Below are 23,482 nucleotides of genomic sequence, written 5' to 3'. Positions count from 1 at the left end.
ATGTTTCAGGTGAGTAGAAAATGAGTAGGGGCTGCAGGTTGACTTATGCTCCAAAAACCTTAGAGTGACATCTGCAGAGTTTTACAAACCACAGCAGCTTCAAAGCCCAGGTCTACAGACTCATGCTATGATTCAGGGTCAGACAAGGTGCGCTTTATAGCCCTAGCTCCAGCCGCAATCCAAGTCTTTATGTCTACACAGCTTTTCTTAGCACCTTAGTGTGACCCCTGTTACGCTGAGTCTGTAGATCCAGATTCAAATTTGCTTCCATGCATTTTAACACAAGAGTATAACTATAACGTAGGATACTTGGGGGGAAATGTCCATCCTGAGTTCTTTGAAGATTATGGTGAGGAATAATAATCTCCAGATCTGCAGATATGACCCCTCTGAGGGTTATAGACAACTACAAATTCTATCCTTAGTATGATAGAAACCCCTAAAATTACAGCTGATCAAAAATTTCCTGACACAAAGTTCAGAAAATGTGATTTCATCTCAATTGAAACTTTCCAGGGGGAAATTCCAGTCTTACTGATTGTTCACAGTGTTGTTGTAGTTGGGCCAAGAATATGAGAGACACGGTAGGTGGAAGGTAGAAACTTTCAAGCTTCACAGAGCTCTTTTTCAGGTCTGGAGCAGGAAAGTAGAGTGTCTGAGCTAAATACAACTTGGGACCAATTGTTAAGCATATGTGGAAATCAGTATTGCCAACTCCAAATGTTCAAAAATTGTGAGTCAGTCTCCCCAAAAACCATATCAGCTTTAAAATAATGAGATTACATAAAAATAGAGTTGGTATTTTTATTTGCTGTCTGCTTTTTGAGTCTTTAGAATGCACTGGGGTCACGGGTTGAAGCTCTCCCCCACAGCCACACATACTTTTTCTTTTAAGAATGAAGGCTGAAGTCATCAAAGATCCACTTGATTCCAGGAGATGGGGCTTTAAGGAAAACACTAATAATCATTAGATCAGACAAAATCATGAGATCTGGCAACACAGGATAATGCATGTTGGAGGAGGCCCCTGGGCAAAATCTAACTTCTCTATCCCATGTGTTATTGCAGTTCATTAAAATAAAGTGCGAGCAAGGACAGAGACCAAGGTCTAGAGGACTGAACTCAGGGCTTGTACCTCAAGCATCCTGAGTTATAATCCCAGTCATCAGTAAAATAAATGTGTTTGCTATATACTGACAAAAATGTTCCAACTTTCTACTGGCACAAAACTGAACACTCTTGCCCACCCCTCCTCCACGGCCCTGCCCCTCTTCGGAGGCCCCGCCCTCCACTCACTCCATCCCACCTCCCTCTGTTCCTCACTCTCCCCACCCTCAGTCACTCACTCATTTTCACAGAGCTGAGGCAGTGGATTGGGATGCAGGAGGGGGTGAGGGCTCCAGCTAGGGGTGGAGGCTTTGGGGTGGGGACCAGAATGATGGGTTTGTGGTGAAAGAGGGGGCTGTGGGATGAGGGGTAGAGCCATGGGGTTCAGAGTATGGGAGTGGGCTCTGGCTGAGGCAGGAGGTTGGGGTGTGGGAGGAGGTATAGGCTCAGGGCTGGGGGTGTGGGTTCTGGAGTGGGGCCAGAAATGAGTGGTTTAGGGTGTGGAAGGGAGCTCCAGGATGGGACAGGGCATTGGGGTGTATTGAGGGTGAGAGCTCTTGCTGGGGGTGTGGGCTCCGATGTGGGGCTGAGGAAGAGGGATTTGGGGTACAGAAGGGGGTTACAGCCCTCTGGATCCTATGTGGAGGCGCGTCCAGGTGGCTATGCACGGAGCTGTTTCTCAAAGACCAAGAACAAGTTGACACCTGGCCAGGTGTCATCAAAGCTGATGAGCCATCCCCTATCAAGTGGCCATTCTTTGGCAAGGAATGGGGGTTGGCACAAACAGATCTGCATCTGAGGTTTGGTCTACGGAACAAACTTATGGCTGTACAACTACATTGCTCAGGGTTGTGGATTTCTCCTGTTGACATAGCTTCCATCTCTTGGGGAGGCAGAGTACCTGTGCTGATGGGAGAAGCTCTCCTGTTGGCGTAGGTAGCATCTTTGCTAAGTGCAACACTTATGCAGACCTTTGTTATCTGAACTATCTGGGAGAGGGCTGGACAGTGCAGTACAGAATACACAGTTTTGGCGGGTGGGAAGTCCAGGACTTGGAGCATATTGGGGTCACCCATCATGTGGTAACTAAGGCTGGCATAAGCCAGATTGTGTGGCAGAGTGCAGCTATACACAGACCCACAGGGTGTGACTTGCATGCAAGTGGCTATTTTGTGAGCGGCCTAGGTGGGAGCTACATCAGCAAGGCATTGTAAGGCACCCAAGGTTGCAGGGCAGAGGTGTCCTAGGCCCTCACTGGGCTGGATTACTCCCCAAAATGTCATTGCCCCCATGGGCCTCTGGAGAAATATGTAATTGATTCTGGCGTGTGCTATGGAATCATAGCTGAAATAACATGCTGCAGAATGTAAAAATAGAAAACTGATTAATATTGCTCCAACGTAGAATGAACTCACTGATTTGTCACTATTCCACATCTTGACCGTTTTTTTAGGGCACTGGGATTCTTACCAGGATCTCTGTATCTGCACTAAATCCACTATCCCCATCCCTCTACCCCATCCCACTCTTCAGTGCATTTCAGCCGCTCCCTAGAGGGTGCCCTTCTGCTCCTAGATGAGGGAATCCATCCAAGTTGCATCAAGGACTTGCCCATCTTGATGTAAATGTTTGTAAATAACAGACAACTTTGGGTGGCTTGTCCTTGTGCTCAAAAAGAACTTAATACAGACCACCCAAAATAAGCCAGGGTTTTTTTTAGCACATTGGCCTAAATTTTCATAAGTGACTGGAGATTTTGAGTGTCCAAATTGAGACTCCTTAAAGGGTCTTGATTCATAGAAAGTGCTGATGACCTGTCCTGAAAATCAGGCTCATTTCAAGGTGTCCCATTATTTGGCGTGCCCAACTTGAGGGACCCCAAATCACTAATCACTTTGAAAAACTTATGCAAGGCCCCATTTTCCTGTGTTCATATTAGTAAGGATGCAGCTTCTTCCCACAGCCATGTCTGTTGGGTCAGAGTGGAGCACCCTAGTGAAAGACCAATGAGATGCAATTAACTTTGTTCATTCATCAGCAGATGGGCTAGCCTGAGCCCGTGTGTCATGCGTTCTGGGTTCAATTCCTGCTTCTCCTGCAGACTCCCTGGATGAGCTCAGGACCTTTGCTTCTCCTCTTAAAGTGCTTCACTCTGTGCATTATCCTGTTACAAGCATTACTGAGGGGGGGAATCTTTCCTTTTCATACTCTTGCTCACGGAGCATTGCATAGAGCCAGGGCCACCCAGAGGATTCAGGGGGCCTGGGGTCTTTGGCGGCGGGGGCCCCCCGCTGCCAAATTGCTGCTGAAGACCCAGCACTTTGGCAGCGGGTCCTGGGGTGGAAGGACCCCCCGCCATGGGTCTTCGGGGCACTTCAGTGGCAGGTCCCAGAGCGGAAGGACCCCCGCACTGCCAAATTGCCACCAAAGACCCGGAGAGGAAGAAACTCTGTGAAAATGAGTGAGTGACTGAGGGTGGGGAGAGTGAGGAACAGAGGGAGGGGGGATGGAGTGAGTGGAGGGCGTGGCCTCCGAAGAAGGGCAGGGCCGTGGAGGAGGGGCGGGCAAGAGTGTTCAGTTTTGTGCCAGTAGAAAGTTGGAACATTTCTGTCAGTAGATAGCAAACACATATTTATTTTACTGATGACTGGGATTATAACTCGGGATGCTTGAGGTACAAGCCCTGAGTTCAGTCCTCTAGACCTTGGTCTCTGTCTTTGCTCGCACTTTATTTTAATGAACTGCAATAACACATGGGATGGAGAAGTTAGATTTTGCCCTGGGGCCCCTGCTTGGGGCCCTGCTCTGTGCAGGGCTCTGGAGAGCATGTCCCATAGTCCCTGGAAGAATGGACCTGGATAAATCTCCTTCCCCAGCACCAGGAATTTTTTACTGATAGTAGAGGTGTGATTACAGATTTTTTTTATTGACCGTGAGGTTGGAGGAGGAAAGACACCATACACTGGAAGAAACCCACATACATCAGCACAGTAAGTGTCCTGCACTCCTTTAATCTTGGCTGTATTAATTTGTTGGAAATTTATTTAATTTCAGTGAGGAAAATTAACAAGACAAATTCCAGTGAATACGTAAACTATTTCCTGTTTTTACTGCTAAAAGAAAATCACTTTCTTAAACGGAATGCATTCCTTTAAAATCATTATTTTTATTGTATGTTTGATCTTTGGCATTATAACTATAATTACAATTCTCTGAAGTGGAAGATGTATCTCTCTCTCTCTCGCTCGCTCTTTTTCTCTCTCTATCTGTAATTGTGTGTTGGGATAGTCCCATTCACAGTGAATAATTTGATGATTTTTCTCCAGGACGATACAGAACAGACTTTCCCCTTAACTCATCATTTCCTTGCTTTTAAGTTTTGTGTTGGTTAAATTAGGGTTAATTGTCTGAAATAACTAATGTTTCCCTTAAAAAAATGCACAAATTGCAGCATTACTATTAAAATAACGTGAAGCATTAAGACCACAGGAAATTAGTAGTTAAATCAATTTATGCACATGTACTCTAACAGTCTTAAATTATTCTGACCAGTATTGAACCATAAAAATTTAGTGTACACCTTTTAAGAGCAACTTTAACTAGGAACAAAAAGACATATCAATTCACTCTTTCAACATCAATATTTTATTATATATTTGATCTGCAGCAATGCTCAGATATACAATACAATTCAATATCTGCATCACATATTTTCTAATTTGCATATGGAAACATGCAGACATATAGCAGATATTTACCACTGATTTTGTCTCCTCTGGTGCTTAGCATGCCCATGATACTCTAAGTCTATTTTAGAGGCTCATGGGCCTCAATATCAGGAATTTTTTTCTGATATTCCAACTACATTTCCCTGTCTTAATTCTGTCCCATCAGTTCTACTTGTCCCTCCTTTCTTTGTGTTAAATAGTTCATCTTCCTGTTTGGTGTTCACATTCTGAAGTTACTATTTACTACATACTTCAGTCTGCTAAATTTTCTTCCTAAATCAACAAATACAGTCTTCAAGTTCATTTTTTATTGCTCATCTCTGAACTCAGTCCATGTTTCCAAAATATTTCTGACACTGAGTTGCCAAGAGGACTATTAATTTCACTGCATTGGGTTGTACCAGAGGAATTGGCCTGAAGCTATAAACAGCTAAAACACATGGAACAAATATTGAAAATCCTATTGCTTCATATTTCACAAACAACACTGGACATGATATAAGAAAATGTCCTAGAGGTAGAACCCAGGAAGATGGGTGAGATGATCTAATAGATTTTTCCATCCTTTACTTCTCTGAATCTTTGATTAAGATCATAAAGAGACAAAGTACTAAGTCTTCCATGTGGGATACAATGCCTAAAGAGATACACAGATATTCTTCATTGAGGCATATCTTTGTCTGCAAAAATATAGACTGAGATTTTCAAAGTCATCTAATGGATTTGGATGATCAATTATTAATTATAATGCGGAATGGACTTCTAAACCTCTTTATCCACTTTGAAAATCTCAACTTTGGTCACACAGATGTCACTGAGGTCAGAAAATGAATGGAGTTGTATGGGGGAGACTGTAAAATAAGTGTTTAGCATGTGTGTCACTGGGGGAGGAATTTGAAGGCAGCTGGGTTGCACAGATGTCAGTAGGTGTGGGATTTAAAAGTGTGATACTCCAGGTGTAAGTGAGGGCAAAACTGTGCTTGTATTTGAAACTTAACTAAGAATGCTCTTGCTGAAGCAGATAAATGAACCAGAAGACCATACATGCTAATCTGCTATAGCTGTGTTGCTTCTACAATTTTAATAGGAAAAGAAATAATATAACTTATTATGGTCATTAGAGTCAGCAGATATAATTTGGAATATATACAGCTAGTCAGTCTGTTGAATAAAAGATACATTTTCTAAATTGTCATCTTTCAAAATAAAACCTCCTCTTAACCATAATAAAAATGTACATCGATATAGCATGTATAAAAGAATCATAGAATCATAGAATATCAAGGGTTGGAAGGGACCTCAGGAGGTCATCTAGTCCAACCCCCTGCTCAAAGCAGGACCAATCCCCAGAATGGAGAGTCCATTTGTAGTTCTTCAGTCCCCTGTATCTTTTCTGCTATGCAATATATATAAACAGTTTATCTTCTTCTTTCTTTCTTTCTTTCCATGTCCATTCCTCTACAGAGTGTGTCCCAGGCAAGAAATGTCCAACCAAACCACACTGACTGAGTTTCTTCTCTTGGGGTTTTCTGATGTCCGGGAGCTGCAGATTCTACATTTTGTGGTATTTCTAGTCATTTATGTGGCAGCCCTGGTGGGGAATCTGGTCATCGTCATGGTTGTAGCCCTTAACCACCAACTTCACACCCCCATGTACTTCTTCCTTGGAAACTTGTCCTTCCTAGATATCTGCTACATCTCTGTCACAGTCCCTAAATCCATGGCCAATTCCTTAACCAACACCAGATTGATCTCTTTCTCTGGTTGTGTTGCCCAAGTCTTTTTGGTTCTCAGCTTAGCTTTTGCAGAGATGATTCTTCTCGTGGTCATGGCGTATGACCGCTATGTTGCTATCTGTCGTCCTCTACATTACAAGGTGATCATGAACAAGACAGTGTGTGCCCAGATGGCGTCTGGGTGCTGGATCAGTGCTGTCCTCTATTCGGTGATGCACACGGGTAACACATTTAGGTTACCTTTCTGCCGCTCCAAAGTTATTGGGCAGTTCTTCTGCGATATCCCACAGCTACTAAAGATCTCTTGCTACGATACATCAGCTAATGAAATTTTGGTTATTGTCTGTGTTTTATTTTTTGGTTTCCTTTTTGTTGTTTCAATATTTGTATCCTATATTCACATCTTCTCCACCATTCTAAGAATCCCCTCCACACAGGGCAAGTACAAAGCCTTCTCCACCTGCCTGCCCCACCTGATTGTATTTTCGTTATTTATGAGCACCACAATGTTCACCTACATGAGACCAAAGTCAATGTCCTCACTGTATCAGGACCTGCTGGCTGCTGTGTTTTATTCTGTGGTGCCACCACTGTTGAATCCGATGATTTATAGCCTGAGAAATAAGGAGATAAAAGATGCCCTGGGGAAAATGCTACATAGGGTAGTCTTGATCAAAAATTCATCATGAAACCATGTCAAGGCAGCAGCAGCATGTGCAGTGACAGCAAATCCAGGCCAGGCTTCCTCTAGCTCTCCGCAGCCAGAAGGATGGCAGAGGTGCATTAAATTACCTTTTCAGATAGTGTTAATTTCCCATCACGGTCCAGGGCACACTTTTGTTCTCAAACCCCATCACTTGGAGCAAGGGCTTACACACTCACAAGACCTTATCCCTTCATTATAGCCTGAAATATCCCATGGCTGAGTGTTGTGAATTGCAAGTTTCTTTGTGCAATATTGAAGCTTGAATAATATTGAATAGTAAAGCCATTACCATATTTCAGTAGCGAAATAATCTATGCTGGCAAATGTGTCTAGGGCTTTAGCACCCCTAACTGACATTGATACACCCGCAAAAGTTTCTAATGTACGTGATGCTGTATGATTGAAGTATGACCATTTGTATCATTGATATTGCCACGGTTATACAATACAACGTATCTTGTGCAAAGTATATTATGTACTATGTCAATAGAAAAGTTATGATTTGCTAAATAAGATTATCCTATTTAAATACAGGTATCATCACTGTATCTAAAATTATGAATATTGGTTATACATCTGTATCTCAAATGCATTTGTTCCTGAGGTAACACCCACATCCAATTTCACCAGTCCATTGTGAATGGACTATTCAAGCTTGATGGCCTCCTAAAGGCACTTCACTCTAAGGCCTGGTCTACACTACGGGGCGGGGCGGGGGGTGTCGAACTAAGGTACGCGACTTCAGCTACGTGAATAGCGTAGCTGAAGTCGAACTACCTTAGTTCGACTGACTTACCCGTCCTGATGCCGCGGGATCAAAGTACGCGGCTCCAAGATCGACTCCGCCACCGCTGTTCGCGGTGGTGGAGTTCCGGAGTCGACCGGAGCGCACGGGGAGTTCGAACTATCGCGTCTTGATTAGACGCGATAGTTCGAACTCTGAGAAGTTGAACTCTCCGCGTCGACCCACACGGTAAGTATGGACCTACCCTAACAGTGGGCCATAGAAGAAACTCATCCCTCCTAGTAAGCCTTCCTGTGGATGCCTCAGCCACAGTACAGGTAATGGCTGGTTCTGTGAGTCACCAAAGCACATAAGGATATGTGATATGCTCATATGACCCTGGATTCCATCTTAGGCCAGTAACTTTCCACAAACAGAGACTGTGAGCTTAAATTTTTTTTTTAAAAGTAATGAAGATATCCTATCGCCTAGAGCTGAAAGGGACCTTGAAACATCATCAAGTCCAGCCCCCCGCCTTCACTAGGCAGGACCAAGTACTGATTTTGTCTTAGATCTCTAAGTGGCCCTCTCAAGGACTGAGCTCATAACCCTGGGTTTAGCAGGCCAATGCTTAAACCACTGAGCTATCCCTGTGTTTGAGCTATTGCATTTGCAGGCACATGGCAAAGGGTATAAAAAAATCCTGAGATGACTCTGTTGTGCCTCTTTCCTGCCCTGATTCTCTGGACTGTGGATTTACAGCAAAAAGAAGCATTTTGAACTATGGACTGAGGACCTTCCAATCTTTTGGAAACTACCAGAGAGACTTTACAAGCCAGCAGTCTAAACCATCGCTGCTATAAACCTGATATAAGGACTTTGCAATTATTGTATGCGTATGATCTATTAACCATTATTAACTCTCTTATTCTTTCTTTTATTATTCCACTTTTAGCTTTTAGTTACTAAAGGTTTGGTGCCAACATCATGATTGGGTAGATCTGAGGTGTATATTGACCGGGCTAAGTGGCTGATATCTTGAGATCAGAAGGACCCTATGTTTCATGAAATTGACTTTCAGTAACGACTCATCATAGAGTCCATTATTGGCTTCCTGTTAACCAAAATGTGGTGAGACAGAAGTTTACTTATGTTCCTGGCCTGCATTCTATCTAATGATAGAATAACCTCCTGTTTGGGATGAGTCTGCCCTATTTCTCAGCAGTTTCTCCTGAATTTGGTGTTCTCAGCTGTGACCCTCACTGAGGCAAGGTAACAATGTCGACCTAGCCTAAGGACTGTGGGAAACGAGATAAAAAAGTGTGCTGAGAAAATTGATAGGGGAGGTATTTTTCACCACGAAAAAATAATTTCCCATGTCGCACTCTCTGGCTACATCTACGCAGCACAGTGACGATGTGTAACATGTGTAGCTACACACAGCAGTGAAAAGCAAGTGGTGTGTAGCTTCACATGTCAGTGACAGATAGTCACTGCTTGGTATAGTTGTGGGAGGTACTGCTTGGGCATGTAGAGAGCTGTGTAGGCAGACCCTAAGATTCTGGTCTGTCTTCAATCACCTCAACAGGGCCTCACTGTCTACTCTAACTGTGTGCAGTTGTCATAAACATATAGTTAAGGGTTAATTCCTCTTTTACCTGTAAAGGGTTAAGAAGCTCACACAACCTAGCTGACACCTAACCAGAAGGACAAGGAGACAAGATACTTTAAAATCTGGAAGGGGGAAAAAGTCATTTGTCTGGGTGTGTGGTCTTCTGCCAGAGACAGAAAAAGAAGGAACCATCCCACTCTGATAGGTTAGTAAGTATTTAGAGAAGGAATGCATTAGATTACTTTTATTTACTTGTTTGTGCGTTCTTTTGCAAATAAGAAGGAGGATAAATTTGGGTTCTTTGTGTAACTTTAAAGTGTTGCCCAGAGGGAAACACTCTATGTTTTGAATCTGATTGTCTGTGAGATTATCTTTCATTCTAATCTTACAGAGGTACTCCTTTCATCTTTTTTTTAATTAAAATTCTTCTTTTAAGAACCTGATTGATTTTTCATTGTTTTAAGATCCAAGGGTTTGGATCTGTGTTCACCAGGACTAAGTGATGAAGGGATATTCTCAAGCCTCCCCAGGGAAAGAGGTGTAGGAGCTTGGGGAGGAATATTCTCAAGCCTGCCCAGGAGAGGGGGGTTAGGGACTTGGGAGGTATTTGGGGAAAGGCAGAGTTCCAAGTGGCTCTCCCTTAATATTTGGTTAACTCACTTGGTGGTGGCAGCGTACTGTTAACCTAAGCTGGTAAAAATAAGCTTAGGGGGTCTTTCATGTGGGTCCCCACATCTGTACTCTAAAGTTCAGAGTGGAGAGGGAACCTTGACAGCAGTGTATGTGCCTCTACATGCCATTGTAAGGAGTGTACGGTGTAGACTTACCCTCTAGGGTGTGCACTAAAATTCTTTCTGTGTAAAGCCATATCTTGTCTCCCCAGAGATGATAAATTATGCTGATGTTATCTGGGGATTGAACATGGGGAATTAAGAGTAGGAAGCTTGATTCTATTGGCAGAGCCTGGTGTGGAAATGACGGCCCACTTGTTAGGGTGCTATCCTGGGTCTTAGGAAAACAGGTTTCAGTTCCTACCTCTGCAGTAACCTTGTATGACCTTGAGTGAGTCCCCAAGGGTCAGCTTTTCAAAGGTATTTAGACCTTCACTGGTATTTTCAAAAGTGCCTAGTTGCCTAAAACTCACTGATTTCGATGGGTGTAAGGTGTCAAGACACTTTTGAAAACCCTACTAGGCACCTAAATACCCTTAACAATCTGTCTCAGTTCCCCAAGTGTACAATGGAGATAAAATTAATATCTGTGCCTGCCACACCGGGCTAGTATGGGGATAAATGTGTTAAAGACTGTGGGGCGCTGAGAGATAGCATGGCAATATGAGGGGCATATGCACATGAGCTACGTAGCCTGAAGTCTGTTCAACATGCCCACTATAGTTTCATGACATCTTAAATGACTGTTTCTTGGAGCAGCTAGTGCTGGAACCCACAAGAGGAGAGGTATTTCATGATTTAGTCCTAAGTGGAGAAGAGAGTCTGGTCCAAGAAGTGAATATATCTGGACCGCTTGGTAATAGTGACCATAATATAATTAAATTTAACATCTCTGTGGTGGAGAAAACACTACAGCAGCCCAACACGGTAGCATTTATTTTCAGAAAGGGGGATATACAAAAATGAGGAAGCTAGTTAAACAGACATTAAAAGGTACAGCACCAAAAGAGAAATCCCTGCAAGCCGCATAGAAACTTTTAAAGACACCATAATAGAGACTTAACTTAAATGTATACCTCAAATTAATATATATAGTAAGAGAACCAAAAAAGTGCCACCGTGGCTAAACAACAAAGTAAAAGAAGCAGCGAGAGACAAAAAGGCATCCTTTTAAAAGTGGAAGTTAAATCCTAGTGAGGAAAATAGAAAGGAGTATAAACTCTGGCAAAAGTAGTGTAAAAATATATTTAACCCCTCTGGAGTTTAGAGAGCATGGCCCCTTAAAATCTTTTTCCTAGTGGGGAGGGGAGAGAGAGAAAAAAAGGAGGGAAACTCCAGGGGGTGGCTCTGGAGCTCTGGGGAAGAGAGAGGCAGCAGCCCGCAGGCCCTCGCAAAGGAAGCAGCAGAGAACCTGCCTGAAACTTGCAGGGGCGGCTCCAGGCACCAGCACAGCAAGCGCGTGCCTGGGGTGGCAAGCCGTGGGGGGTGGCCTGGCGGGAGCTGTGAGACGGCAGGCAGGTGGCTTTCAGTGGCACGCCTGCGGGAGGTCTGCCAGTCCCGCGGCTTCAGGGGCAATTTGGCAGCGGGGATGCTGATGGCACAACACTGGCAGACCTCCCGCAGCCGCACCGCAGAATCCACCTGACCAGCGGACCGCCCGCAGGAGCGCTGCTGAAAGCTGCCTGCCTGCTGTGCTTGTGGCAGCAAAAAACATAGAGCTGCCCCTGGAAACCTGGGAAGGAGAGGGCGGCCGATCGGGGACAGCCCAAGACAGGAGCCAGGAGGAGCACTGTGCCAGGGAGGAATCGACCGAGAAGGACAGGCCGGAGCTGGACCCAGTATCATGCTGCCCAGAGCTGCATGGGGCTGTGAGTACTGGGTCTTGTGACTCTTCACTGGGAATAAAGAGGGAGGCTGTAGCTAGTTAAATGGGGAGGTGGTCGCTCTGTGTGCCTTTGCAGAGAGCGGCAGAAGAGGGCACCAGAGGGGTTTGTTGGGGAAAGTTCACTGGCGCTGAAGACAACCAGGAGCACCCAAGTCTCACCACTGGACTGGAACTTGGGTCAGGACTCCTGAACTCTGTGCACTGCTCCCCCTATATTTCCTCTTTTTGTATTTCTCCTCTCATCCCTCTGTAAATAAATACTTCCCTTTGCCATATCCATTGTACTTTTCCTGTGAGGGTGTGTATTCACTCTTGGGGGGGAGGGTTGGAACAGGTGCCCCTGGGGTAGAAGGGATTTTCCCTGCTGCATTCCTGCGTGCACCTTCTCTTGTCCAGAGCTGCCTGCAGAGCAGACTCCATCTTGGCCATGAGGGCACTAAAGATACATATAATTAGGAAGACCAAAAGGGAATTCGAAGAACAGCTATCTAAAGACTCAAAAAGTAACAGCAAGGTTTTTTTTAAGTACATGAGAAGCAGGAAGCCTGCTAAACAACCAGTGGGGCCACTGGATGATCGAGATGCTAAAGAAGCACTCAAGGATGATAAGGCCATTGCAGAGAAATTAAATTAATTCTTTGCATTGGTCTTAACTGCTGAGGAGGTGAAGCAGATTCCCAAACCTGAGCCATTCTTTTTAGGTGAAAAATCTGAGGAAGTGTTCCAGATTGAGGTGTCATTAGAGGAGGTTTTGTAACAAACTGATAAACTAAATAGCAACAAGTCAGCAGGTCCAGATGGTATTCACCCAAGAGTTCTGAAGAAACTCAAATGTGAAATTGCAGAACTACTATTTGTGGTCTATAGTCTATCATTTAAATCAGCTTCTGTACCAAATGACTGGAGGATAGCTAATGTGATGCTCCAGAGGTGATCCCTGCAATTACAGACTGGTAACCTTAATTCAGTACTGGGCAAACTGGTTGAAACTATAATAAAGAACAAAATTGTCAGACATATAGACAAACATAATTTGTTGGGGAAGAGTCAACATGGTTTTTGCAAAGGGAAATCATGCCTCACCAATCTACTAGAATTCTTCAAAGGGATAAACAAGCATGTGGACAAGGGGGATCCAGTGGATATAGTGTACTTAGATTTTCAGAAAGCCTTTGACAAGATCTCTCACCAAAGGCTCTTAAGCAAGGTAAGCTATCATGGGATAAGAGGGAAGGTCCTATTATGGATCAGAAACTGGTTAAAAGACAGGAAACAAAGGGTAGGAATAAGGGTAGGAATAAAAAGGATGTTCAAAACTGGGTGACTGGGCAACAAAATGGGAGATGAAATTCAGTGTTGATAAATGCCAAGTAATGCACATTGGAAAACATAATCCTAACTATACATATAAAATGATGTGGTCTAAATTAGCTGTAACTACACAAGAAAGAGATCTTGAAGTCATTGTGGCTACTTCTCTGAAAACATGCAGTCAATGTGCAACGGCAGTGAAAAAAACAAATACAATTCTTGGAATAATTAAGAAAGGGATAGATAATAAGACAGAAAATATCTCATTGCCTCCATATAAATCCATGGAATACCCACATCTTGAACGCTGCATGCAGATGTGATAGCCCCATCTCAAAAAGATATATTGGAATTAGTAAGCGTTCAGAAAAGGGCAACAAAAATGATTAGGGGTATGGAACAGCTGCCATATGAGGAGAGATTAATAAGACTGGGACTTTTCAGCTTGGAAAAGAGACGACTAAGGGGGCATATGCTACACATTTAGAAAATCATGACTGGTGTGGAGAAAGTCAGTAAGGAAGTGTTATTTACTCCTTCTCATAAGACAAGAACTAGGGGTCGCCAAATGAAATTAACAGGCAGCAGATTTACAACACACAAAAGGAAGTATTTTTTTTCACACAACGCACATTCAACCTGTGGAACTCCTTGTCAGAGGATGTTGTGAAGGCCAGAATTATAAAAGGGTTAAAAAAAAACTAAATAAGTTCATGGAGGGTAGGTCCATCAATGGCTATTAGCCAGGAAGGCAGGGATGGTGTCCCTAGCCTCTGTTTGCCAGAAGCTGGGAATGGGTGACAGGGGATGGATCACTTGACAATTACCTGTTCTGTTCATTCCCTCTAGGGCACCTGGCACTGGCCACTGTTGGAAGACAGGATACTGGGCTAGATAGACTTTTCATCTGACCCAGTCTGGCCATTCTTATGTTCTCTTGGTAATATTTTTTCAATATCCCAAAGTTACTAAATCTCTTCTGCCCTGATACACATGATTTGGATGATTCCCTTGGGATTTTTCTGATTCATCTGCTTCTTTTTAATATTTGTGTTCTGCATTTGCTGCTTGAGTTCCTTCTATATATGACCAGAATAAACCTTTTGCCACCTGCACATCACATCTTGCCATTCTTTTATTTTCCTTAGCATTGTTATATCATGATAGTCAAGCTTAATATAGTCTCTGAACCGTGAACTGTTATATATATTTCTGTGTTTTATTTTAATATAATATAAAAGTGAAAACAAAATTAATCAAAAAGACATACTTGAAACAAAATGTTCTACCATAATCAAAGCAAAACAACAGAGTTAAAATATTCCTCAAAAGTGTTGATGAGATTGACACTTTCCAACAAACATTTGTGTTTCGATAGCACTGCATTTCCCAGTGGAAAACTCTTCCAGCCGAAGGATTTTTCAAAACCATTTCTAGTGAAGCTAAGTGCCTTATTACCATGAGGAAGGTCACATTTAAATTGTCATCATATTTTTCACTCCCTCCCAGCCCTACTTTCATGCTAAGCACTTATGCATAAAGAAGTGGGCCTCCACGAGGTCTGAGATGTCCTGTGCACTGGCCTCACCAGACATCATGGCCAAACATAGGACACGGACTGCATATTTACAATGCCTGGATAGAGAAATGATACGAACGCACTGTCAGTGGGTAGGAACCACATGCGTCGTTCCCATATGACCAGAGTTAGAATTCAGGAGTCCCTGGCTTCCCATTCTGCCCTGTGTCTCTGTTTTCACATTAGTTTGATGAAACTTTAGAAACACACAGCAAAATCAAGTTAAGTGTTTCCACTGGTCCTCTACTTCTGAGTTGTGCAGGGCTGTAGGGAATGATTCCATAAAAGCCCTTAAAGAATGGACATGTATAGATCTCTTCCTCAAAGCTATACCACCTTGCAGCAAGTAAAGACCACAATTAGTTATACACAGCTCATAGGAAGAGAGAATAAAATCATAGAATCATAGAATATCAGGGTTGCAAGGGAACTCAGGAGGTCATCTAATCCACCCCCCTGCTCAAAGCAGGACCATACCCCAATTAAATCATCCCAGCCACAGCTTTGTCAAGACTGACCTTAAAAACCTCTAAGGATGGAGATTCCACCACCTCCCTAGGTAACCCATTCCAGTGCTTCACTAGCTTCCTAGTGAAAAAGTTTTTCTTAATATCCAACCTAAACCTCTCCCACTGCAACTTGAGACCATTACTCCTTCTTCTGTCATCCGCTACCACTAAGAACAGTCTAGATCCATCCTCTTTGGAACCCCCTTTCAGGTAGTTGAAAGCAGCTATCATTCTTCTCCTCTGCAGACTAAATCATCCCAGTTCCCTCAGCCTCTCCTCATAAGTCATGTACTCCAGCTCCCTAATCATTTTTGTTGCCCTTCGCTGGACTCTCTCCAATTTTTCCATATCCTTCTTGTAGTGCGGAGCCCAAATCTGAATACAGGACTCCAGATGAGGCCTCACCAATGCCAAATAGAGGGGAATGATCACATCCCTCAATCTTCTGGCAATGCCCCTACTTATACGGACCAAAATGCCAATAGCCTTCTTGGCAACAAGGGCATACTGTCAACTCATATCCAGCTTCTCATCCACTGTAACCCCTAGGTCTTTTTCTGCAGAACTGCTGCCTAGCCACTCAGTCCCTATTCTGTAACAGTGCATGGGATTCTTCCATCCTAAGTGCAGGACTCTGCACTTGTCCTTGTTGAACCTCATCAGATTTCTTTTTGCCCAATCCTCCAATTTGACTAGGTCCCTCCTATCGCTACCCTCCAGCGTATCTACCACTCCTCCCAGTTTAGTGTCATCTGCAAACTTGCTGAGGGTGCAATCGACACCATCCTCCAGATCATTAATTAGGATATTGAACAAAACCAGCCCCGGGACTGACCCTTGGGGGACTCCGCTTGATACTGGCTGCCAACTAGACATGGAGCCATTGATCACTACCCATTGAACCTGATGATCTAGCCAGCTTTCCATCCACCTTATGGTCCATTCATTCAGCACATACTTCTGTAAATTGCTGGCAAGAATACTGTGGGAAACTGTGTCAAAAGCTTTGCTAAAGTCAAGGAATAATATGTGCACTGCTTTCCCCTCATCCACAGAGCCAGTTATCTCATCATAGAAGTCAGGTAGGTTAGTCAGGCATGACTTGCCCTTGGTGAACCCATGCTGACTGTTTCTGATCATTTTCCTCTCCTCTAAGCATTTCAAAATTGATTCCTTGAGGACTCTCATGATTTTTCCAGGGATTGAGGTGACACTAACTGGCCTGTAGTTCCCTGAATCCTCCTTCTTCCCTTTTTTAAAGATGGACACTACATTAGCCCTTTTCCAGTCATCCGGGACCTCCCTCAATCACCGTGAGTTTGCAGAGATAATAGCCAATGGCTCTGTGGTCACATCAGCTAACTCCTTTAGCACCCTTGGATGTAGTGCATCTGGCCACATGGACTTGTGATCATCCAGCTTTTCTAAATAGTCCTGAACCACTTCTTTCTCCACAGAGGTGTGGTCACCTCCGCCCCATCATTTGCTTCCCAGTGCAGTAGTCTGGGAGCTGACCTTGTTCGTGAAGACAGAGGCAAAAAAAGCACTGAATAAATTAGCTTTTTCCACATCCTCTGTCACTAGTTTCCTCCCACATTCAGTAAGGGGCACACACTTTCCTTAAGCTTGTTCTTGTTGCTAACAACAGAAAAGCAACAGAAAGTAAGACCCATAGATAATGTTGGACAATCCATTTCCCTTATTGATCAGCAGAACCTTGAAGTTGGAGGAGGAAACATATAAATCCAGGGTCATCTACAAACTCCATCCCAGTAAGTTTAATTTAAGTCATCACATTTTATTTTATTTTACATTTAAAATAAATGAAATTAAATTAAACACTGCACATCTCAAAGATAGCAATAACTCTTTCCTACTTAAATAGTGATTTAACTCTGACCTCCTGATAGTAACTTTAGTTTAACGAGGGAGTACATTACTTTTGTCCAATTTTGATTACTTTCAAAGAAGGAATATAGAGGATTCCACTGGAGAGGGACTAAAATGCTTTGTAACCAATAGGGCTTAAGCAAAAATTTTAGGTGGAGCAAATTCTTGTTGGAAAATGATGTTTTGTTAAAATCTCAGTGTTTTGTAGTATGTGTCTAGATTAATGAATTTTTTAATGGGAAAATGTTGACATGATTTGAAATTAAAATGGAGTATTTTATTCAACTTTCTCATGCTATTTCATTCTAAATTGAATATGATATTTAATGAGACCCGAGTCCACATTTCCATCATCTCCGGGTCTTCTGGCTGCTGTGTTCTATTGAGTGGTGACTCCAATACTGAATCCAGGTATAGCCTGAGAAACAAGGAGTTAAAAGCATCTGTGAAGAAAATTATAAACAAAATATTTCAATTAGTCCCTCACTCTAGTCTTAGCATGTCTTTCTCTCTGGAGGTACGTTGATACTGCACGCTTCTTTCAGCAGTGTGTAGAGTAGATACATGGTTCGCCCCTCAGCATGGGTATAAATAGCGGTATAAATGGGGAGGTACTATATGGCCCTCTACTCACCCAAACAGTACCTCACTCATCTGCATGGCTTCTTTTAGCCAGGTTGTGTCCCACTGCCTCCCTGCTGCCAGAGTCTTTCACTGCTGCTGAGCCTTTCACTGGCATGTGTACACACCACAGTGTGGAAGCGGACTTGTTTTTCACTGTTGCATGTAGCTACACATACCCTACTACATGCCACTGCGAGTGGTCTGCAATGTAGATGTAGCCGATGTGTGAATTCCTAACCACAATAAAGGTGTTATCTTGAAAGACGTCTATCTGACTTTAACTGGGTCCTAATATCTTAACTTTAAAAATAGGGGTTGGGATTCACAAAGGAGTGCAAAGAAGTAAATTGGCTAAACCCTACTGAAATCCAGTGGGAGTTGGACAACTAGCCACATTAGGCACTTTTGAAAATCCCTGTATTTATTTTTGTAGATGCCTAGGTGAGGAGGGATCATTGGGATCACCCAGTCTGTCCACCTGTATAACAGAACTTCCTCCAAAAACTGTTGATTGAATGAGAGCAGATCTTTTATAGAAACATCCCATATTGATTTAAAACTCGACAGTGATGGAGAATCCATTGCAATCCTTGGTAAATTCTTCCAATGGCTAATTAGCCTCATTGTTAAAAATTTATACCAAATTTCGAGTCTGAATTTTCCTAACTTCTATTTTTAGCCATTGAATTATGAAACTGTGGGTCTTCTGGATCTGAAAACCCACACTGGAAACCCACACCATTTTTTTTTAGATTTCAAAATCTGGGGATGCAATTTTCCTAGCTCAGTTCCATCTCTAACTGAGATCCTATGTGCTTCCCTAAATTTTTATTCAATCTTTATATAGGCAAAACTCCGATCGACTCCAAGGAGACATTTGCCTGAGTACATCTAAAAAAATAACTTTGGGTTTTAGCCCGTTAGGAGGTGGAATACAGAGAGAGAAAGAAAATATCTTCAGTCAAAAGGAATCAGATGCCTCTTAAACATTTTGCTAGTATTTTCAAAGAAGCTTAAGCGAGTTAAGTGAGCAATATGATTGCAATAGTAACCTATTTTATTAGTGTTATAAATGCTCAGTATAGAATCATAGAAGTGTAGGACTGGAAGGGACCTCAAGAGGTCTTCTAGGCCTGTCCCCTGCACTCAAGGCTGGACTAAGTAAATATAGTATCTTTCATTGTAGCATTTGTGATTTTCGAAGTAACTAGAAGGTATCAGCAAAGTAGAATTGACACTTTCAAAGGAGCCTAAGTGAGTTATACACCCTAATGCCATTGAAGTTCCTAATTCCCTAGGTGGCTTTGCAAATTCCAGTCTAAGTCTGTGTAAGGGGTTTGTCAGTAATGAAGAATCTGAGTCAAAGAAATCTCAGTATAGGAAAATTTCTCCCTGAATGCTGTCTTCACTACAATTCCATGCTATGATTTGCCAAGAAATGAGTGCAGTTCAGAAAAGGATTGGATATTTTTATTGTTAATAGCGGCCATGAATCATAGATGTGGTTAAAGCTGATGGGTGCACTAGCAATCCTTTGTTCAGGCTAACTGGAAGAAGCAATGAAATGTGCCTTTATGTAGTGATAGCTGGAAACAGTAGGAAGCCACTGCCCAAGGCAATGGGATGCATGGCAAGGCCAACCAGAAACTATGCTGTGTGAGCTTTGTCTGTGTCAGCCTCATTGCTTGCAATCACCTCTCCCTTCTCTTTCCGCTGGGGCCACCTTTAACAGCTCACTGTCTTGTGATCTCCAGATTCTTGGCCTTGGCTGAGCCCTGTTGCTGGTTGGAGCTGAGGAATCCCTCTTCATGGTTATCAAGTTGGCTATTGTTTGAGGAGCTACCCTTATCTAAGCTATTGTTTTGCTTTTCCCTTAGCAATCCCTTTTGACCTAACTTTATGCATTCAGTCAAATACCACCACCACACTGAATAGGGAAATGGAATTGCACATAAAAAAGCAATACAGACATTTCCACGGTTCATCACACATGTGACATCATCTGCCTAACAGTTTTCTCAAAGCCAGCTTCACATCCTTATTTTTCAGGCTGTAGATGATGGGGTTTAACACGGGCGTTAAGATGCTGTACTGCACGGACACTAGTTTGTCAAGAGCAAAAGAATATCCAGAGGCAGGTCTCATGTACCTGATGAATGCTGTCCCGCAGAACAGCAGAACTATGGTGATATGTGAGGCACAGGTAGAGAAGGCTCTGCGCCTGCCCTCCGAGGATCTGATCCCGAGGATGGTGGAGAGGATACAAATATATGAAGTCAGGATGAGCAGGAGAGAGGCAAAGCCTAATGTCATGCTGAAGCAGAGTATCACCATCTCGTTAGCAAAGGTGTCAGTGCAGGAGAGCTGCAGGAGAAGCGGAAGTTCACAGCTGAAATGGTTAATTTCACGGGGACTGCAGAAAGTCAAGTCGGTAAGGTAAAGTGTGTTGACCGAGGAATCTAGGAAACCAGATATCCATGCACCCAACACCATCTTCACACAGACCTGGTGGCTCCTGGTGGTGCTGTATCTTAAAGGATTGCATATGGCAGCATATCGATCATATGCCATCACTGAGAGGAGAAAAATCTCTGTCCCAACCATGAAAATAAAGAAGAATATCTGGGCAATGCAGCCACTGACTGAAATTGTTTTCTGCTCTGCCAGGAAGTTCTCCAGCATCTTTGGAACGGTGACTGAAGAGTAACAGACATCAAGAAAGGATAGGTTGCTCAGGAAGAAATACATGGGGGTGTGGAGCTGAGGATCAACCTTTATTACCAGCATGATCAAAATGTTTCCCACCAGAGTGATTAGGTAAATAACTAAAAACACCAGGAAGAGTGGAATCTGGAGGTGTGAGTCATTTGAAAGTCCCAATAGAATAAACTCAGTCACTGTGGTTTGATTTTCCATCATCCTTTATTCTTAAAGCTTTGACCTGTTAGAGCTAAGAAGGTAAGATAGTGAGTTCATTAAACAAAGTAGAATGTGGTAAAGCTAATGCATTAAGTAGATCTATCTATCTATCTATCTATCTATCTATCTATCTATCTATTAATGTATGCTGGCTAGCATATATATATATATATATATATAATCATATGCATTATCAGAAATATGATTAATATGATATATATGTACAAGCTATGGAGGTACCTTCACTGACCAGTACCTGGAATGCAAGTATCCAAAACAAAGACAAGAAAGAAATAGAACTACAAGTTAGGGAACTGGAATGAATTGAAGGGTTGAATTATAGTAATGTATAAAGAAATGTGATACTTGTAAAATCATATAAATAATAACTGAAATGTGTAACCTTGGGAGAACACTTTCTGCGTAAGGCGAATGTAACATTGCTGCACGGGACTGCTCTTTGAAGACTGGTAACATCCCTGTGCTATATTGATAAACACGACTGACTTTGGTTATTTGCTCTCTTGAATATATTTCATAACGTACCAAAGTGTAGTCAAGCAATTGACTGACTATCTATCTATCTATCTATCTATCTATCTATCTATCTATCTATCTATAGTACCATGTCCATAATGGTGGCATCCAAGTGTTTATATGTTTGCTAGTATTCACTGACATTTTTGATGGAACATAAACCCAAGAGTGTTTGACTGTCATTAACAACGATTTTTCTGAGACTCCATTTAATGTATGCATTATTGATATTGTATAGTGGTGAGTTTTCAATTACAATGTTATGCAATATTAAAGAGAATGCCTTACAAATGTCTAAGTATATTGCATCCATGCAATTATCATGATCAACCAAACTTTTACTTTTATGAAAAATGAGGTGTTTGACAAGACCTCTTTTTCATAAAAAGCATGTTCACTAGCATTATTAGTATCCTTGTCCTTTAATTCATTTTTAAGTGAATCATGTATCACCTTTTTTATTATTTTTTCCCACGATTAACGTCAGGGTAACTCTAATTACCTGGGGCAGCCCTTGTGCCCTTTTTGAATACTGCCACAATATTAGCACTCTTGTACTCTTTTGGAATCGTATGGTGTTGTGAGATTAAATATTGCTGGTAGATGTTTGGCTCCTACCAATGTAAGACCCTTGTATGCTGATAGGTAAAACCAAAGCCCTGACTTTACACTCCCATGGCGTCATTTACTGTACTTTCCACCAAAATGCACCAAAGTAAGGAATACATTTCCACATACCTGACGCTTGTAAATAATTTTTCAATATTCACAACTGTCTCTGGCATTCGGAGGCTCTCTCTACCTGACTCTGTATGTTTGATGAAGAATGGAGAATATTGTGTTAGTTATGCAAACTAGCAAATATAGTGGCAAAGAGCTAGAGATTTAATTAGAAGGGATCTACATTAGGAAAGCCTTCTAATACCCAAGAGATTAATTATTTTTATTTATGCTGTTAACTTATCAGGAAATATTCTGTTACTGTTGGGACACACCACATGAACTTTCTCACACTCCATAACCAGAAATTGCCTTTTTTCCCCACAAAGCATGGCCTTTCTGTTATTGCTGTTATATATAAATAGACAATGTAGACCTAGGTTAGAATCATAGAATCATAGCATCTCAGGGTTGGAAGGGACCTCAGGAGGTCATCTAGTCCAACCCCCTGCTCAAAGCAGGACCAAACCCAACTAAATCGTCCCAGCCAGGGCTTTGTCAAGCCTGACCTTAAAAACCTCTAAGGAAGGAGATTCCACCACCTCCCTAGGTAACCCATTCCAGTGCTTCACCACCCTACTAGTGAAAACGTTTTTCCTAATGTCCAACCTAAACCTCCCACTCTGCAACTTGAGACCATTACTCCTTGTTCTGTCATCTTCTACCACTGAGAACAGTCTAGATCCATCCTCTTTGGAACCCCCTTTCAGGTAGTTGAAAGCAGCTATAAAATCCCCCCTCATTCTTCTCTTCTGCAGGCTAAACAATCTCAGGTTGTTACTTATTTCCCTGTTATTTTTATAGTATATTTTCTCCTTGAGATCTTCATAACTTTTCTTAAAGCAACTCTCCCTAAGGATTCTTTTGTATCTTCTACTCATCTCAAGTATTTCCCCCGCATCCTTACTTTCCTGAACTTTTGTTTTGTGTTTTGTAATACGGCGGTATAGGATCTGGTCTATTTCCGACTGACATCAATCAACCTCTGGGGGAATTGGATTGAGAACTTGTGTCAGGGGAGGCTGCACTGAAGCAGCCTATGGGACCATGGTTGGTACTGCAGCCATTTCCCTGCCTTGGTCCACAAGTTTTGGCCACTTGCTTGGAGCAGGGTGAGCAATGCCATAAGCTCAGAATCCATCTCTAAACAGTTAAAAAAAAAACCAGAATTTGTCTCTCTGTGCTTTTAAATAAAGAAAAATTAACTCAAAGGCAAACATTTAG

The 23,482-nt window shown here is 42.5% G+C and overlaps 2 protein-coding genes across 3 annotated transcripts in view; one reads left to right on the top strand and one right to left on the bottom strand.

The window, feature by feature from the left end:
- The first annotated feature begins 6,318 nt into the window (after window positions 1-6,318).
- LOC120380131 (olfactory receptor 14C36-like) lies at window positions 6,319-7,260 on the top strand. Its single transcript, XM_039497625.1, has one exon. It carries the CDS (start codon window positions 6,319-6,321, stop codon window positions 7,258-7,260), a length of 942 nt encoding a protein of 313 aa, XP_039353559.1.
- Window positions 7,261-20,080: 12,820 nt separating this feature from the next.
- Window positions 20,081-23,482, bottom strand: part of LOC120380339 (olfactory receptor 5V1-like) — a 28,868-nt gene continuing 25,466 nt past the window's right edge. The window contains exons 1-2 of one of the 2 annotated variants that reach the window (XM_039497975.1): window positions 22,210-22,223; window positions 20,081-21,002 (exon numbers count right to left, since the gene is read on the bottom strand). In XM_039497975.1, coding sequence (XP_039353909.1) covers window positions 20,081-21,002; window positions 22,210-22,223 — 936 coding nt within the window. Of the gene's footprint in view, window positions 21,003-22,209; window positions 22,224-23,482 lie in introns of those variants that run through there. The other variant, XM_039497974.1, reaches the window with a different exon arrangement.

Source organism: Mauremys reevesii, linkage group 13 (assembly GCF_016161935.1).
Source record: "Mauremys reevesii isolate NIE-2019 linkage group 13, ASM1616193v1, whole genome shotgun sequence".
Lineage (NCBI taxonomy): Eukaryota > Metazoa > Chordata > Testudines > Geoemydidae > Mauremys > Mauremys reevesii.
Note: the sequence above shows the minus strand (reverse complement) of the source record. Positions and strands in the feature narration are given on the sequence as shown.